The sequence below is a fragment of the Zophobas morio genome, unplaced genomic scaffold (genome assembly GCF_036711695.1).
Source record: "Zophobas morio isolate AGI-343-1 ecotype UQ-CSIRO unplaced genomic scaffold, CSIRO_AGI_Zmor_V1 ptg000024l, whole genome shotgun sequence".
Classification (NCBI taxonomy): Eukaryota; Metazoa; Arthropoda; class Insecta; order Coleoptera; family Tenebrionidae; genus Zophobas; species Zophobas morio.
Genome location: NW_026972129.1, coordinates 7,533,753 through 7,552,935, shown reverse-complemented (window position 1 = coordinate 7,552,935; position 19,183 = coordinate 7,533,753). Strand labels below are relative to the sequence as shown.

Genomic DNA, 19,183 nt, shown 5'->3' with positions numbered 1-19,183 from the left:
ATGGACACCAAGAAACGGTCGTGGTCCAAGGAAGAAACGTACGCCTTGATTCAAATGTATGAAGGATTCCCGGAATTGTGGAATGTAAAATCAAAAATGTATCGAGATAGGATTAAAAAAGAAAAAGCGTTTAAGGCCATAGCAGATAAATTTAAAGCTAGTGTAAGTGAAATCCAAAGAAAACTACACAACCTCCGCACTCAACAAAATCAGGAATGTAAAAAAATTAAGAAAAGACACAGTAGAGCAGGCGCTGATGACGTATACAAGAGCTCTTGGGAATATTTTGATGCTCTCAAATTTCTGTTTAATGACGAAATTTCAATGGCACAAGGTGAAGATAATTTGGTAAGTAATAAAATGTATTTTGAATTGTTAAATGTATTTATTGTTGTATTGGAAGTTCATTATTTACACAGTAATTAAATGTGCCTGTATTGCCATGCAACTTCCCCTTCCGGTGAAACAAAATAATATCGAAATTTTTACATGTTTTACTCTAGCACGAATTAAAAGACTATCTGGTGTACACGGCAATGCAATAAGTTGCCAAAGCGCCACTCTAGATAGCAGTTGCTGAGAGGTATTTGGTCAGTTTATTTGCTGGTATGTAAACGCTTGCGCAAGTACTCTCAGAAGTTCCCCTCGCAAGTTACTTTCTTGTGTACACGCAGCTTTAATGACAGAATTTTGGATGTAATAAATGTATCTAATGATATCAGTTGTGTAGTTAGCAGTAGTGAGTATCCACTGGTCCTAGAAAATCGGCAACATCCCAGCCTCGTGGTTGAACTAAGTTGGTCAATAGCAATAGATAGTTCTAAAAACTTTGGAAGCCATATTGAAACGAATGTTAGATAGAATTTTCGGAAAGCTAATTATCAGGAACTGTACGGAGCTCTTTGTTTGATGGACTGGAATGACTTGGATGTTGACAGAGCAACTGATTTCTTTTATAATAGATTATATACACTTGTAGACTATTATGTCCCCAAATATCCTATCTCATACTCTCATTACCCTATATGGTTTACAAAGGACATTAGATTTTATATCAAAAAAAAAAAAAAAAATCGGTACATAAAGCTACATAAAAAATTTAAATTTGAAATGTACTGGGACAAAATTAAAATGTATCGTCGAATAATAAGAAAACGTACGCGTGAAGAGTATTATAAATTTCAAAGAAATGCCGAAAACGCTGTCAAAGAAGATTCTCGTAAATAACAAAAGAAACACTAGTCGAATCCCTGCAAATATGGCTTACATGAATAAATCGCTAACATCGGCCCAAGAAATTGTGGACATGTTCGCCCAGCATTTTAGTAGGGTTTATAAACCGAATAGTGATAGTGGCTGTGATAGTGCAAGTAATACATCAAATGGCGATAAATGCGCGCCAATAATTACAAGATGTAATACCACCAATTGTGATGTTTATGCAAATGTGATGCATACCTTTTGTGTAAGTTCCAATGATATTACCAAAAGCTGAAAAAAACTGAAGAATTCATTCACCACATACCAGCTTTTCTTGTGCGGGATTGCTTACCATGTATTGTTGCACCGCTTTTACATATTTTGAATCTTATTATTAAAAATGCGCACTTTCCAAAAAGATGGAAACTTTCTAAAATTTGCCCTGTGCATAAATCAGGCTCGCATAATGACATTGCTAATTACAGACCAATTAGCTTACTATCAAATTTCTCAAAGATGTTTGAATCTATATTGTCGAATCATATTTATAGTCATGTATCTAATTTAATTGTTGTAGAACAACATGGTTTTTACAAAGGTCGGTCTACTATTACAAACCTATGTGAGTTTACTCAATTTGTCTCGAATGCATTGAACAGCAAGCAGCAAGTAGATGTAGTGTATATACTGACCTGACTAAGGCTTTTGATCGAGTCAGTCATGCCATTTTAATTACTAAGCTCGAAAAATTTGGACTATGTAATAATCTTGTTCACTTATAGTGCAGTCATAGGTTTCAATATGTTGAGTATCAAGGATATAAATCAATACAGTTCGGGGCTCATTCAGGTGTTACGAAAGGATCAAATTAAATTAATAACGGCTTAGAAATAAATCGAAAACAATATAAAGTCACGACTTTTAGTAAAAAAATGAAAAATATAGTAAGTAGTTATTATATAAACAACGAGGAAATAGTTAGATGTAATGAATTTAAAGATCTGGGGGTTATAATGGATTCTAGTTTGTCTTTTGTGCCTCATGTTAATTATATAGTTAACACTGCCATTAAAATGTTAGGTTTTATTAATCGTAATGCACGTGAGTTTAGAAGTCTAGATTGTATAAAATTGTTGTATAAGACTCTTGTTCGTAGTAGATTAGAGTATGCAAGTGTGATATGGAGTCCTTATTACAATGTACATATCAATGCAATTGAGCGTGTTAAAAAAAAAACACTTCGAACATTTATATTTTGTAATGTCTGGCACCTATCCTTATCGGAATGTATCATATGATAGTCTTCTAGATCAGTTTAATGTACCAAGCTTAAATTGGAGGCGAACTTATAATTTACTTGTATTTTTATATAAACTAATTCATAGTATAATTGATAGCCCAGTTTTATTTAGTAATGTTAATTTTCAGGTACCGAGTTATGGAGTTCGCTCGTTTACTAGCATCTCTTTTGAATCACCTAATTCGCATCAGCATCTACACTCGCCACTTTTAAATATGTTTCGTTATTATCACAGCGTTCAAAACAAAGTCGATATTTTCTATTCTTATATTATTTTTCAGAATAGTATCAAACCTTTACTTGATACGAAATTATTTTTGTAGTAATCTTGTATTCTTCTTATTTAATGGTTTGTATTTCCTTTAAGTGAATTTATCTTTAGTTTGTAATATCAGAGATAATGTTATCTCTGGTAATATTGTATTCTTTTAATAGCCTAGAAAAACATTTATGTTTGTTGGGTTATAATAAAATATTATTATTATTATTAAGACCCACCACTGACCTGGAAATGACCGGCATTCAGGCAAGACTTCTATCATTACGGGTACTAAGACCAAGTAATGATATGCATTGATTAGATTAACAGAACAACTTTCGAGATTCTAGAATTACAGCATACAAATTAGTCTGCTATTATTCTCTAATCTCACCCCATCCCCAAAAGTCCAGCGTAACTACCGACCATTTATCCGCGCATCACATGAAAAGTGACCTACACTACTCTGACCTACTGGTGCTAATCTAATCTGACTGACATGATCAGACTGTTCAAGAAACTTACGAACAATATTATTATCATCGTCATACATCTAATTAATATTATTATCACAGTCCACATTTATCTTAAAAGGAATACTCTGAACTTTTGCGTCATCAGAACTGTTTAAAATGTAATTTTTAACATTCTCAATATGTATTGAAATTTTCCAATTTGTTGGGTTCGATTATTGGCAAAACTGACCTGGCTGAGGGGTATTTCATATTTACTATTTTGCATGGAAAACCTCCGCGTTCTTCTTTGGATAGTTCTCCAATCCAGCCACCAGAGGGCCTGTTAGGAAAAAAAAAGTAAAGTCCCTAAAAATACCGCAATCATCCGCCATTATCGAGCAAACTACCCGCCAACTTTAGAATATTGCAACTTTGAATGCTATCCAATTTAAAAACAATAAGAAACCAGGGGCGGCTGGTCAGGGGCGGCAGGGTCGGCCACGCCGTACCAGTCATTTTAAAATACTTAGTAAACGTTGAAATTAGAAAATAAAAAAAGAAATAAAGTTTGAATGTACGTTAGGATAGATCATATATATTAAAAATATATTTTATTATATTGTAGGTACAAAATAAAGCATTTGTTGCTAATTTTAAATGCTGATAAACACGCTTTGCCGGCGAGATTTCGGCACGCCGTATCCAGGAATGCATTATGCTCGATGTTTCGACTTCGTAGCAGCTTACGGTTTCATCGTTCTCTTTGTCTAGTACACTGTAGTAGACAAAGACCTGGCGGAACGTATGTTGTGCCAGGTCCGGCGAAATCCTCCTTCGCCGTACCCAGCAACGCGAATTTAGTTTTTAAAACGCTTAATATTTAAGATAGCTAACCAAATTACAAAACAATAACGGCTTCGATGTTCTTCAGTGCATACTATTTTTTTTTAATAATAATTGTCGATTTAATACATTTTCCTGTGTATGAATAATAAACGAAAAAAATTACATTAAATTATCTAAAATTTTATTTTTCGTACATAACTTAGCTACAACATAAATGCGCTTTTTCTGTATTTTTAGCATCTAAGCGTTTTCAGATATTTCAGAAACGAATTTAAAGTTTTAAATCATTTTAATTTTTCAATTATTCAATTAATTTATTTGACAATTTGTCATATACATTAAAAAAAAAATAAATGTAAATGAAGATAGTTAACAGTTGGTACTTTTATTATTACTTTTTTTATATTTTTTAACTGCATGTCATTATTTAATTATTATTATTTAATTGTGGATGTCCGGGGTCGGCAAGCGGTATAGCCGCCGGTCGACGCGGAACTCAGTAAAAATATGGTTATGTTTTCGGTGGTTCTCAATTAACGATAAAGCAGAACAAGTAGAATTAAGGATTAATAGTATTTGGAATCAAACTGACATTGTCAATTTCCTATAAAAAATTATTTTAACAGGTCGAAACATTTGAGATGTTTTGTACATCCTGGCACGTAAAATGTCAGTGGTTAATGAGTAGCAGCCATACATTACGAAAATATATAACACCAAGGTGTAGACTCAAAATATTTGGCCGACCCGAAATTTTGACCCACCAGCCGCCACTGTAAGAAACCAACTTGAAATTGGGTTCTACACCATCTCCAATGGTATTTTAAAAAAGATGAAGTTAACTTCAGATCATATAAATTGTAATTAATCAGAGTTCTGTTTTAAAAACTTTCCCTTGTATTCTAATTCAGATTGCATCAAATGTAATTAAGAACCAATTTTTGTTAGACATACACATTTTCATCGACACAGGGTGTATCATAACAACTGATTTCTATCATGTTTCCATGCATAGTTATTTCTTATTTAAAGTAGCCCAAGAGCTATAAGGTTATATGACCATCATAAAAGTAGTTGACCGCAAATAAATATCCCTTTTGTGTAGTTCGCACTAAGCTTACCGGTTGGCAATAAATCGTCTTTCTTGCTTAGATTATATATTTAGTGAAAGCCGCCCCTGAACGAAATAACAGCCGGTCGAGCTGCAGTGGACACGTAATTTACCACCTTAAAACCTTTTCTATTGTAAACAACTTAACTTCGACTCAATAGGATAATTTTATGATGGCCATATAACCTTATAGCTTTTGGACTACTTTACCTACACTTGTTTCTGTAGCAGTAGCGCTAACTTTTCCAGCCAAAATATTCATGCTACCGGAAATTAGGTTACTCGCTTATTATAAGAAAGAACAAATTTAATGACGTCCTAGGATAATCAATGAATAAATAAAATAAATTCAACACAAAAAGGCAAACATAATTAAAAACTATATATCTTTATATAAAAAGCAATGTCCCGACTGACCTATCAACACCCAGCCCAAACCGCTAATGCTAGGAAGTTGAAATTTGGAGAGAATGTTCATTTTATACTAGATTATCCGGTGAACTTCGTTTCACCTGGAATTTATGTGATTGTAAGTTTATTCGTTCTTCTGATGAAAGTTTTGTAATTTTTATTTCCTGAGCGTAAGTGAAGGAAGTATTGTAATCGAGTCCGTTGGCCGACTCTCTACTTTTACGTTTTCTCGACGTTTCATGACCCTATGAAGAAATAGGTCTCCCGTTTCCGCCTGTCTGTGTGTCTGTCCATCTGTCTCTCCGTCTGTCTGCCGTCCGCTTTTTTATTAGACAGATAATCTTCGAAAGTACTGGCCCGATTGTTGTCAGGTTTTGTACTTATATTAGGAATATCATGTAGATAGTAAAACATTATCCAAAATTTTATAATCCTCACCAATAATGTGATGACGTCTCTTCAAAATTGTATATAGTAAATGGGTTTAAATTATATAAAATAACATAGTCCTACACATGTAGTTTATGACTCCGTGTTGAGCTTTTGCACGAAATGTCTGGATTTTTGGAAAAAAAACAACATTTTGCAATCCAAAAAAATGATGACGTCAGTTCAAAAGTTTGCCGAATAAATCCTATCGAAAATGTACAAAATATGATGAGTCTGTACTTGTGCTTTATGATTCTATTCATATTTTTTGGATTTGCATATACAGGGTGACTAAAAAATAAATGAATACGTCAATTTATTTTATTTATTTAATCAGGAACTGCAAAACCGAATGCTTTGAAATCTTGAATATGCTTTAAAGTTATCATAAGCATGGTACATTTTTGATCAAAATTTATTTGCTCATCCCACCTAAAAAATTGATGACGTCACTTCAAAATTTTGCTGAATAAATCCTGTCTGAAATGTGCAAAATATGATGAGTTTTTACCTGTGATTTATCACTGCATTAATATTTTTTAGTTTTGCTTATACAGGGTGACTCAAAAAAATTAATGAATCAGTCAATTTATTTTATTGAATAAATCAAGAATTGCAGAACTGAATATTTTGAAATCTTGCAGACATTTTAAAGTTATTCTAAAAACATTGTAAAAAATTGATGGAATGCTTCACTCCATTACTGTTATTTTTAATATTACACTGCACCAATCGAAGGTGATATCCGTGTCGCGTTATATGGCCATCCTACTCCGCATAAAATTTGGTTCTAGGAAAGCAACCCTTGACGGTACGAAAAGTGGTGCCATCTATTCGTTTCCGTCACAGTCGTTGCATGAACGTAAGTTCAAATGTTGGAAATGGCTTTGTTTTAATATTGTTAATTTTGTTTGTAATTGTTGTACTAAAAGTGCAATAAACTTGTAAAAGTCACTGTCATAATTTATTCCTGTGAATTAACTCTGTTCTACTTTGTTATTATTGTTACGCTCCGAGTTAAAGTTTCTTCGTTCTTTTGTCGTTTCTTAAAACAGTTCTAGTTATTTCCACTTTGTTATAATTGTTACGCTCTGACTTAAAGTTTGTTCGTTCTTTTTGCGTTTGCTGTTCAGTTCTAGTTATTATTTGTTTATTTCAACGTTTAAGATGGATAGAAGTTGTGCTCTTTGTAATAATAAAAAACCACCGTTCGTTGACATACCGAACGAAGGTTCAATGGTTCAAGTTTTTCGAAACGAATTAAGGTAATTATTACACAAATGAATTATATTTGTACGTTCAATTTGTTCTATAGATATATTCAAGATCACAGACCGCATTGTAGTTTGCAGAAAACATTTTGCAGACGCATGTATACAACAGACGCAACGAGGATGGCACTTAAAAAAAGGATCTGTACCTACAATTGCTGTAAGTAATAGATTAAAATATTTTATAATTTATTCTCAATCTGTAGTCACTTACAAAAATTTATTAAATGATATTAATAAAATAATACTTTTGCTAAAGGATTTTGATCGTTTGTATTCCTGAATTACCTGAAAATTGTGAGCCTGTAATAACAGAACTGCCTGCACCTGAAATTGCGACAGGAAAAATGCAAAACACTTTTTTTGGAACTGAAACGAGTAAAACGAGCATATGCCCGGTCTAGCAAACAACTGCAACTACTTGAAAATAAAATGCAAAAACATTCAATTAGTAATTTACACAACTAGTTCGGGATAGCCTGCTTCCCGCATGAACGCTTGTTTGCGGCACGACCGAAGGGAGTGCCGCATTTGCGTGAATGCGGGAAGCAGGCTCACGAACGTGTTGTGTACAATATTTTTTGCAACGAATAAACCTTTAAACTGAAGAAATTAACTGTGAGTTATTTATAAACAATGGCGCCGTCAACACATCACAATGTTGACACTACGCGAGTATTTTAAGGTTACCATGGCAACGGGAAGTTAAAATGCACGTGTGCGGGAAGTTCGAACTCCCGCACCCTGGTGAATGCACGAAAGCCATCAAAAAAGATCATGAGTGCAAAATTAGTTATTTTTGTGTAAGAAAAAATGAATTGCTCCAAAATTTCATCAATATTTATTTACTTTTTGTACATAGGTATATAGTATATGTATATTGCGTGCTGTAATTTTTTTAATTATCTGTTTTTATTTCTGTTAAGCCATTTGTTTAGTTTATTTGCAGAATGTTTTGTTCATTTTTAGAAATATTTTTATTTTTGTTTTTAATTTTTTATTTACTTTGTGAAAAAAATATTTTATCTGATAAATTTATACCTACTTATTTTACAGCATCACTATTTGTGTTGAACTAAAAAGATTGTGTCGATCAATAGATTTGGGTCAATCTTTTTAGTACGAAAGCATTCGAGAAAAAGGTAAAATGTACAATGACATTATTCAATTTTTAATTTTACCACACTTTTTAAATTTTAAAACGCTCGCGTAATGTTTAGTTGCCCATCGTACCAGTGGGAGCGCTGGGATTTTATTGCTAAATTTGCCAATCGTCGGCAACGGAATTTTCATTTCTTGATTTGTGTTTTAACTTTAACCTTTCATTGTATATACTAGCAATATATAAAATCAAAGGTTTTAACTGTTTTGTATACTTTTGTGTTCCTATAACAGTTCGGTAGTTTAGATTTCGAACATTATCTATTTAATAAAAATCTACACAGTTCCTGTTAAATTTTTTTCGCAAACTATGAGAAATGGATACAAACAGGAGCTTATTTGCAAAACAGCTGCAATACATCGTAATTTTATTATCGCAGTATACGTATTAACGTTGGTATAGCTTTAACATGGAATGGTTCATCTGCCGATCCATGTCACTAGAATTGACAGGGACCAACAGTGCGGGCGGTACCTATATGCTGAAAATAAAAGTTTTTTAGAAATGTAAAACGTAGCCTCAGTTAGAGGCAAACGATAGAACTGGGACTAACCACTAAAATACTTATACTAATTTAGTGATTTTTACGGAATTTTAAAATTAAATTCAATTTACTAGAAAATCTTTATCTCTTGCAAGCGTTACATACAGCAAATTTGCCAAAGTTAACCGTTATAAAACAGTTTGTACTCCATTTGTTTTTAACACATTAACCTGTCTGTACATTTACATCTATTTTATTGGTTTCCTGACGGCAGCCTAAATGTTCATATCAGTATCCACATATTAAAACTATTTTTGAAAATTGCCGGCTATTTGACAACACAAATAATAATTTTTAGTTAAGTTTATGGAAATTTTAAAATTAAACTCAGTTTGCTACAAAAACTTTATATTTTACACTTGAAAAAAGTTTGTATAGTATAATAAATAATTATAATAACTAAACTACCTTTTCGCTTAATATGGAAAACACATTTACGACTATTTTATTGTTTTCCAGACCGTGGCCTAAACCTTCCAACTACTACAGCGTGGTCCCTCTCATAGGGTTCTAAACTAAGTTGTTCTTGTGGTTTAAGATGGTCAGCGCGCAACTTTTCCACTTCTGCGGCAAATACCGCCTCTGGTTTAGCTGTTGAATCAATACATGGTGCTTTAATAGATATAACGAAGTGCCCACCATTCTTTAAGAAGTGTTGGGCATTTAATGCCACGATTCTCGCCTGATCAGGCTGTGCTACATCTGCAAATATTGTATCAACTATTCCCACCAACATTCTATATTTATGTGGATGTCTGGCATCTTCTATTATTGGAATGATATTTGTTCTTTTCTTCGCCACATTTATTAAATCTCGACCCGACCTATGAGAAAATTCTACTGCATATACTAATCCTTCGGAGGCGTTTCTAATTTGCAGACCACAGTTTATCTTGCAGACTGGGGGTTAAAAATGCTCCAATCAAGTTGAAACTCAACATTTGCTTATTTCTCAATACGAAGATTATTGACACAAAATTTCAACCCGATCGGAGAAACCGTTAAAAACTACCCCCAAAACAACCTGGCAGACTGGCACTTAAAAATACTCTAATCAAGTTAAATTTTGATATTCGCTAGTTTTTCAATACGAGGATTATTGATGCAAAATTTCAGCCCATTCGGAGAAACCCTCAAAAATCACCCCCAAAACAACCTTGCAGACTGAGGGTTAAAAATGCTCCAATCAAGTTAAAACTCGATATTTGCTTATTTTTCAATACGAAGATTGTTGATACAAAATTTCAAGCCGTTCGGAGAAACCCTTAACAACCACCCTTAAAACAGATTTGCAGACTGGGTGTTAAAAATGCTCCAATCAAGTTAAAACTCGATATTTGCTTATTTCTCAATACGAATATTGTTAATACAAAATTTCAACCCGTTCGGAGAAACCGTTAAAAACTACCCCTAAAGCAACCTTGCAGACTAGGGCTTAAAAATACTCTAATCAATTCAAAATTTGACATTCGCTAGTTTTTCAATACGAGGATTATTGATGCAAAATTTCACCCCATTCGGAGAAACCCTCAAAAATCATCCCCAAAACAACCTTGCAGACTGGGGGTAAAAAAAGCTTCAATCAAATCAAAACTCGATATTTGCTTATTTCTCTATACAAAGATTATTGACACAAAATTTCAACCCGTTTGGCGAAACCGTTAAAAACTACCCCCAAAACAACCTTGCAGACTGGAGCTTAAAAATACTCTGATCAAGTTAAATTTTGACAATCCCTAGTTTTTTAATAAGAGGATTATTGATGCAAAATTTCAGCCCATTCGGAGAAACTCTCAAAAATCATCCCCAAAACAACCTTGTAGACTGGGGGTAAAAAATGCTTCAATCAAATCAAAACTCGATATTTGCTTATTTCTCAATACAAAGATTATTGACACAAAATTTCAACCTGTTCGGAGAAACCGTTAAAAACTACCCCCAAAACAACCTTGCAGACTGGAGCTTAAAAATACTCTGATCAAGTTAAATTTTAACAATCCCTAGTTTTTTAATACGAGGATTATTAATGCAAAATTTCAACCTGTTCGGAGAAACCGTTAAAAACTACCCCTAAAACAACCTTGCAGACTAGGGCTTAAAAATACTCTAATCAAGTCAAAATTTGACATTAATTTATTTTTTTATTATTTTATTGTTAATTATTAGTTAATTTATTAATATTTAAATTTAAAAAATATATAAATTACGAATATAGTAGGAGTATTTGTTACAGATACGTGAATTGTGATAATTTGAGTTCATGTTTATCGCTGTTAGATAATTGTTGCTACTATGTAAGCATGCATAAGTTCGGCATTTTTTCGTCCAATCTCTCATTTTTTGTGCGTTTTTACACGTCATTTTTGCTGTTAACTTGGTTCATTCAGTACATACTATATGCTGGTTTTGAGTTCTTTGAGATATAATTCAGCTTTCATCATCAGTCAAAAAATACAAAGTTAGTGGTGTCCAGAAGAGAAAATTTAAAATTCAGAGGAAACAAAATCTTAAAGATATTTTAATGAAAATTAGAGACATTTTTAATTTCCAAGAAACCTAACGTAAAAAAAACGTTTTGACAGAAAGTTTAAATTAATAATAGGAAGCTCAAACTTAATTTTATTTGGATTTCAAAAAGAACCCAGAAATGTGCTAATTTCTTAATTAATTATTATTAATGGGAAAACATAAAGATTCGTTATATTCAATACGACGCAAAATTGTCTTCATATGTAGGTCTTACAGCCTTTGGATGGTGTCCACGTCCATTTCTCTAACTGTCTGGTAAATTGTTCTTCTAAATTGGCTTCCCAGCCGTTGTTGTAAACCTTTCTACTTAGTATTCCCCAAATTTTGTTTTCGATTGTTTGCACTGGGGGCACTATGGGGGGATTACCTTTTCTTAGGTACAAAACTTATATTATTGCTTTCTAACCAATCCCTGGACATTCTAGTATAATGGCAACTTGCTAAATTTGGCCAAAATATTACATCTTCGTTATTATAATTGATTGATATATTGTTATGTATTGACCGCGTCACCTCTAGCACGGCCAATGAATTGTGCTGAAACGCCGGCCGGAGATATAGCCTATCAAACCAAAATTTTATCTTCAAACTTTGCCTTCGACTTAAATTTTACCTGTAATTTCTTCTATATTGTTTGTATAAAATCCATCGTTACCTTCCATCTCTGAATGGGCAAACGTAAAATATTTTTCATCGCCCAGCACAACCACACGATTGTCCAGAAAATGATGAATTCTCAATAGCCGGCAACATCTAAGAATTCTCTCTAACTGCGATGCTGTATGTTTTGACATGATAATTTTTTGTGTAAAGAACTCAGCAAGTGGTAACTTTCGAATCAATTGGAGTATTTTTAAGCTCCCGTATGAAAGATTGCTTTGGGGTACTTGTTAAGAGCAGATTAAAGAAGGCTGTTTTTTGCATTATCACTTCTCGTATAGATAAAAACTAAACACCAAGTTTCGATTTGGTAATAATATTTTTAAGGCCCAGTCTTCAACGTTGTTTTGGGGGTAGCTTTTAACGGTTTCTCCAAACGGGTTGAAATTTTGCATCAACAATCTTCGTATTGAGAAATAAGCAAATCTCGAGTTTTGACTTGATTGAAGTATTTTTTACCCCCAGTCTGTAAGTCTGTCTGGGAGTGGTTTTTAAGGGTCTTTGCGAACGGGTTAAATTTTTGTGCCAACAATCTTCGTATTGAGAAATAAGCAAATGTCGAGTTTTGACTTGATTGGAGTATTTTTAATCCCCAGCCTGCAAGGTTGTTTTGGGGGTGATTTTTGAGGGTTTCTTCAAATAGGCTGAGATTTCGTATCGATAATCCCCATATTGATAAACTAGCAAATATAAAATTTCGACTTGATTGGAGTATTTTTAAGCCCCAGTCTGCAAGGTTGTTTTGGGGGTAGTTTTCAACGATTTGTATCAACAATATTCGTATTGAGAAATTAGGAAATATCGAGTTTTGACTTGATTGGAGCATTTTTAACCCCCAGTCTGCAAGGTTGTTTTGGGGATGATTTTTAAGGGTTTCTCCGAACGGCTTGAAATTTTGTATCAACAATCTTCGTATTGAGAAAGAAGCGATTGTCGAGTTTTGACTTGATTGGAGCATTTTTAATCCCCAGTCTGCAAGGTTGTTTTGGGGGTGATTTTTAAGGGTTTCTCCGAATGGGCTGAAATTTTGCATCAATAATCCTCGTATTGAAAAACTAGCGAATGTCAAAATTTAACTTGATTGGAGTATTTTTAACCCCCAGTCTGCAAGGTTGTTTTGGGGGTGATTTTTAAGGGTTTCTCCGAACGGCTTGAAATTTTGTATCAACAATCTTCGTATTGAGAAAGAAGCGATTGTCGAGTTTTGACTTGATTGGAGCATTTTTAATCCCCAGTCTGCAAGGTTGTTTTGGGGGTGATTTTTGAGGGTTTCTCCGAATGGGCTGAAATTTTGCATCAATAATCCTCGTATTGAAAAACTAGCGAATGTCAAAATTTAACTTGATTGGAGTATTTTTAACCCCTAGTCTGCAAGGTTGTTTTGGGGGTGGTTTTTAAGGGTTTCTCCGAACGGCTTGAAATTTTGTATCAACAATCTTTGTATTGAGAAATTAAGAAATATCGAGTTCTGACTTGATTGGAGCATTTTTAACCCCCAGTCTGCAAGGTTGTTTTGGGGGTGATTTTTAAGGGTTTCTCCGAACGGCTTGAAATTTTGTATCAACAATCTTTGTATTGAGAAATAAGCGACTGTCGAGCTTTGCTTTGATTGAAGCATTTTTAATCCCCAGTCTGCAAGGTTGTTTGGGGGTGATTTTTGAGGGTTTTTTCGAATAGGCTGAAATTTTGTATCTATAATCCTCGCATTGAGAAACAAGCGAATATCAAATTTTGATTTGATTGGAGCATTTTTAACGCCCAGTCTGCACGGTTGTTTTGGGGGTGATTTTTGCGGGTTTCTTCGAATAGGCTGAAATTTTGCATCAATAATCCTTGTATTAAAAAACTAGGGATTGTCAAAATTAAACTTGATCAGAGTATTTTTAAGCTCCAGTCTGCAAGGTTGTTTTGGGGATAGTTTTTAACGGTTTCTCCGAACGGGTTGAAATTTTGTGTCAATAATCTTTGTATTGAGAAATAAGCAAATATCGAGTTTTGATTTGATTGAAGCATTTTTTACCCCCAGTCTGCAAGATAAACTGTGGTCTGCAAATTAGACAGGCCCATCCTTCGGGTCCAACAATATCTGACACATGGGACACGGTGGTTCCAGAAGCAGCCCCAAGATATAACACTACTGCCTGGTGGCATGTGAATGTATTTCACCCGACCAAGAATTGCTGCTGCCAGTTTACTGCGAAATGGATTCCACACTCTGTATTCCACTTTGTTTCCGTCATTCTGAAAATAAAATTTTGATATTATATTTCCTTAATTTAAAAAATATGACATACATATTATAATTCAACTAACATCCTTGCATTGACTTTTGTGAAATTTTGTTTAGATGTTTCTTTTCACCTTCCAAGCCACACCAAGTATGGAAACATTGCAATGGCGAATTTCTAATTTTGTTTTCTGCTGTTTGACTACTTGTAAAATAAAAACGCGCAATAATATGTGTGTTCTGGTCAGACAAAATGTACTTTAAAATTATCGTGAAAATAGATAAAACGTTGACCAAAATTTGTTTTATTCACTCCTTCCAAGTAGTAAATTACATCATCAAAAAATATTATTAAATATATTTTACTTGAAATGTGCTTGTGAGTTTATCAGCTTAATTAACTAGAGCAGCTTTCAAGACGAAAGGGTACAGGTGGTGGGAGTGCGCAGAATATTGTTTTGGTTTGGCCTTACAAATATCGTGCAAGCAGTGGCAGCGGCGATGAATATTTCGATTTTAAATATTAAAATATTATTGCGGTTAATAAAAATATCACTTTTCTATTTTATTAGCGTTGACATTATAGAAAAAGAATTTAAACAATTATTAGTGCTGTATTTGATGTATGAGTTGAATAAAAAAGTAAGTAAAAGAAGTAAAAAGGTAATTTTTAGTGAGCAATAATAACTGTTAAATTAGGGTACAGTCGAAGCTCTAGTTATAAACGACAATTATGCTAGAATATGAACTGTGCTTATTACTTCGATGTTAAAGACAGAAAACGTTAAGCCTTATTATAATCAGACTTTACGGTATCTATAAATTGTGCCAGAAAATAAAAAAACATATAATTATAGTCATAGGTTGCTTATTCTCAGAGTTTTAAGCCCGCTTTTATCTAAAGATTTAACTGTTGATTTAAGACTAGTCGACTATAAAATAGTATATGATACTGGTTTATAATGAGGGGTTCGTGAAATTTTTTACTCATGCTAACTCGTTTAATAATTAAAAATACCAAATTTTGTGTGATAGATTATCATAATTTATTGTTACGTAAGTCTATTTTTTTAACAAATTAATTTATTTTTATTAAATGGTTGTCTGTATTCTTTTGTAGAAATTGCCCTTTTTTTAATTGTTTTTGAAAGAAGTACAACTCAGCCGAGCCTCCCTTCTCAATGCATCGATGTTACGCCACTGATGGCCCGGCTACAAGTCGCGCAACTTAAGCCCCGCCCCTGTACCCTTTCGTGCTGAAATTACTTCTAATACTGGGGCTTTAAACAACCTCTCCAAAAAATTAATGACGTCATCCCATATCTGCGCTCATACCTTAGCAGCTGTCTTTTGTTTTTATTACTGCGCTTCTGAGTGGCTTTCAATATTTTTCCATATATTACAGCTGATACACTAAAGCCTAACATTTTATGAGCCTCAAGACTGTGAAGTTGTAAGTTATTAGTTTAAGAATGAATATAAATATTTCTACAATTTTTTAAGCGACAAGAAACTTGGCGGTACAGCGTGCAGGTGAAAATTACAATCAATTAAATGTTATGTTTTTTGCCATGAGTATTTTCTATAAATGAATTACCAACAATCATCATGCTATTGCTAGCTTACTATTATTTTCTAGAATTTCACTCCTTGTGAAAACTAAGCAGTTGCATTCAAAACATACATATAAGGATAAAAATTTATGGTTAATAATGCCTTTTCTGACATTACTGACTAACGCTGAATCTTTACTCTTTTGACTCAAAACATTAGAGTTTATCTGTAGTACTTATACAATCTCAAAATTTTCTCAAAATCGGCTTCGTAGTTTTCAGAGTTTTTTTTTCAGTACCTATGACCAGGGTTTGTAAAACTACATGTAAAAAACATTAACTACATTAATTTTATTACGTTACGTGTAGTTTTTTATGTCGTTAATATGTAGTTTTTACTTATACGTATATCAAGATACAAATGTCAAATCTTCTAACCTCCAACTGTAAAGTCAGCAAACTTAAGTTTTGGAAACGGTTTGTGAGTTGTGTGGTGAGAATAAGAAAGATGCCGCGTAGAAAATACCACAACTTTTGGTCAGTAGGGGAATTTACTACAATAAAAATTAACAGTAAAGTTGCTGCTGTTTGTAATATTTGTAATAAAATTTTGAAAAATACGTCGAAACAAAGGCTCCTTGCTCATAGGTCTGTTTTATACCATTCACGATTTAATTAGAATAATAATAATGTATTTTGTTTGAAGAAATATATGTAGAAGAAACAACCAAAGTGAAGCGGAGGAGCTGATAAGCGGTGGTAAAATGAAGCTACATATTTTTTGTAGTTTTTGTTCTTTTAAGAAGGCTGTTTAATTTTGTGATATGAAAAGAATAGAAGACGATGTTTATTTATTTTTGTATTTGCGATATTGTTTGTTTTCTTCAATAAATTATGAAAATATTATTGGTAGGTACATAGGTACTTTTGGCCCCTTTCATTTTGGAAATAAGTTCTGTTCTGTAATAATGTGATCACTGAGTAAAGACTAAAGAGTATGCTATCAGCATTCAGCAGTGCTGGTCTGCTGGTCTAGCACTTATTTCATAAAAAAGAATAAATTTACTCAACGTAAAAATTGGTGTAATTAATTATGTAGATATGTAATTGTTAATTAATGACGTAAAAAATAGTTAAAAACTACGTGTAATATTACGGTATAATAACACCTCATTAACTACTTACAAACCCTGCCTATGACGCATTTTACATTTCCTAATAGTGTGCTATTCAACACGCAACAAAATATATCTCAAAATTTTAGTGAAAGTCATGCTCGGGTGCTAAATTACACTTGTTCTATAGTATATTCAAGTGAAAGAGTCAGCAATAAAGACGCGTGATCAGCGCGTGTTCAACTGCCTATTGGTCGACAAATTCGGTGGAGGGTTTTTCCCAAGTCAATTTTACACTGTACTGATATTTCACTGCCAGTGCGTTTTATTGTTGACTCATCCCTTGCGTTGTATCGTCTCCTTGCTTTCGTAGTTTGTGTTTTTGTTTGTTTTTATACATGTGACCGCCATCAAGTCGAATGTTGGAAACATTATTTTGTCAAAATCAGAACTTAAAATTTCTCTACAGTGTAACACGTGCTACGCGCAGTAATCTTACGCGCACTCGGTTTCCAGAATGCATCATACAGGTTTCACGTGATCACCGACTCTTTCGTTTGAACAGAGTATAAAGAATGTAAATTTTACTTCTACTGAAATTCTTTTTTCTCCGTATACTTCAGAGCCAGGAACGAGATTTAAAGTCACCAAAGCATCTTCTTTGCCTCTTGCAATAAAAACTCCTTCATGACGATGCGGTTCAATTACAACGGTTTTTCCTCCTTTGAATCCAGCCTGGCCTCCCCCGCGGCCGCCTTCTCTTCCACCACGGCCTCCTCCGCCGCCTCCTCTTCCAAAGCTAGGACGGCCGCCGCCGCCACCTCTTCCAAAACTTGGGCGGCCTCCACCAGCACCACCACGTCCAAAGCCACCACCACCGCGGCCTCCGCGACGACCACTTTGCGAAAATCCTATAAAAATTAATTAGAAAATAAATACAGACATAGCATAAAATTGCAATACCTGGTCTAGCCATGATGGCTTCTTTTAAATTTGAAAATGTTTAGTATCAGCGATTATTCATTCCACGTGTTCCACCCTCATAACGTGGATATCAGGGGGGTATTCTAGGGTGGATATGTGTGGTGGATATCAACAGAACAGAATGCAACACCGCCGAATTTTAAATAAAGCAGAAATAAAGTCACTAGCACAGACTACCCCCTCGTAACTAGAATTTTAAATAAAGTCACTAGATGGTTATCTAGGGACTTTAATTTTAAAAGCCATCGCACGCCATCGGTGGTTGTTTCCTAAACTATTTGTAGAATTCTACCTAGGGATGGGCAGATTCGGTCATCACTACGAACGGATCGTTCATCGTTCGGTCCTTACGAAGACCCGGTCGTCAAATGTCGTTCATTTCGTTCATTTCGTTCATTTCGTTCATTTCGTTCACTTCGTTCACCGTTCACTTCGTTCTTAATCATTGAAGGCTCAGGGATCTATTGATGAATCATTCGGTCTTTCGGCTCTTCGGTCAATGGTCTTAGTTTCCCTTTTGCTTGAATCCGATCACTTTATAGGGAAGGTCATGCTCAGAACTATCGCATAGGTATTCGAAAAAAAAAACCCCGGCCCATTGAGCTGTCTTTTTTTTTCGAATACTGCATTGTGTGATACGTCAAATTAAATCGTTTGAAATATACCATGATCTGATTCGAAAAATTAATGATTTAACGTTTATTTGGTTTTGTCTACATTTAATTTTTTTTAATGCCTCCCATTTTTTTAGACATTCATGTAACGATTTTTTTCTGAATTCTGTGATGTATAAATAATAATTTAATATTTAAAAAAAGTAACTTGAATTTGTGGACGCAAATAATTGTGTTAATAAATACATCAATAGCACTTTTGACACAAAAATTAAATTTGTTTTTATCACAGCTTCCAAGCAACTTTTGAGTAAAATATGGCATATGCTAAATCAAAGAATTAAAAAAAAAAACTAGAAGAATCTCTAAACAATGTATACGGTGTATTAAAAAAAAGTTGAATGTCATAGATAAAAACAAATGAACGTTAAATGTTAAATATTCTTAATTAATCAGGTCGTAGCATATTCAAACGATTTAATTTGACGTCACACAATCCTGTATTCTAAAAAA

General features: G+C 33.7%; 1 protein-coding gene and 1 pseudogene across 1 annotated transcript; one reads left to right on the top strand and one right to left on the bottom strand.

Moving 5' to 3' along the window:
* Positions 1–545, top strand: LOC135135578 (uncharacterized). Its single transcript, XM_064064675.1, has 2 exons — positions 1–348; positions 504–545. Exons 1-2 carry the CDS (start codon positions 1–3, stop codon positions 543–545), a joined length of 390 nt encoding a protein of 129 aa, XP_063920745.1.
* An 8,888-nt stretch (positions 546–9,433) lies between these two features.
* LOC135135083 (rRNA 2'-O-methyltransferase fibrillarin-like) lies at positions 9,434–18,112 on the bottom strand (annotated as a pseudogene).
* Between the last annotated feature and the right edge of the window lie 1,071 nt (positions 18,113–19,183).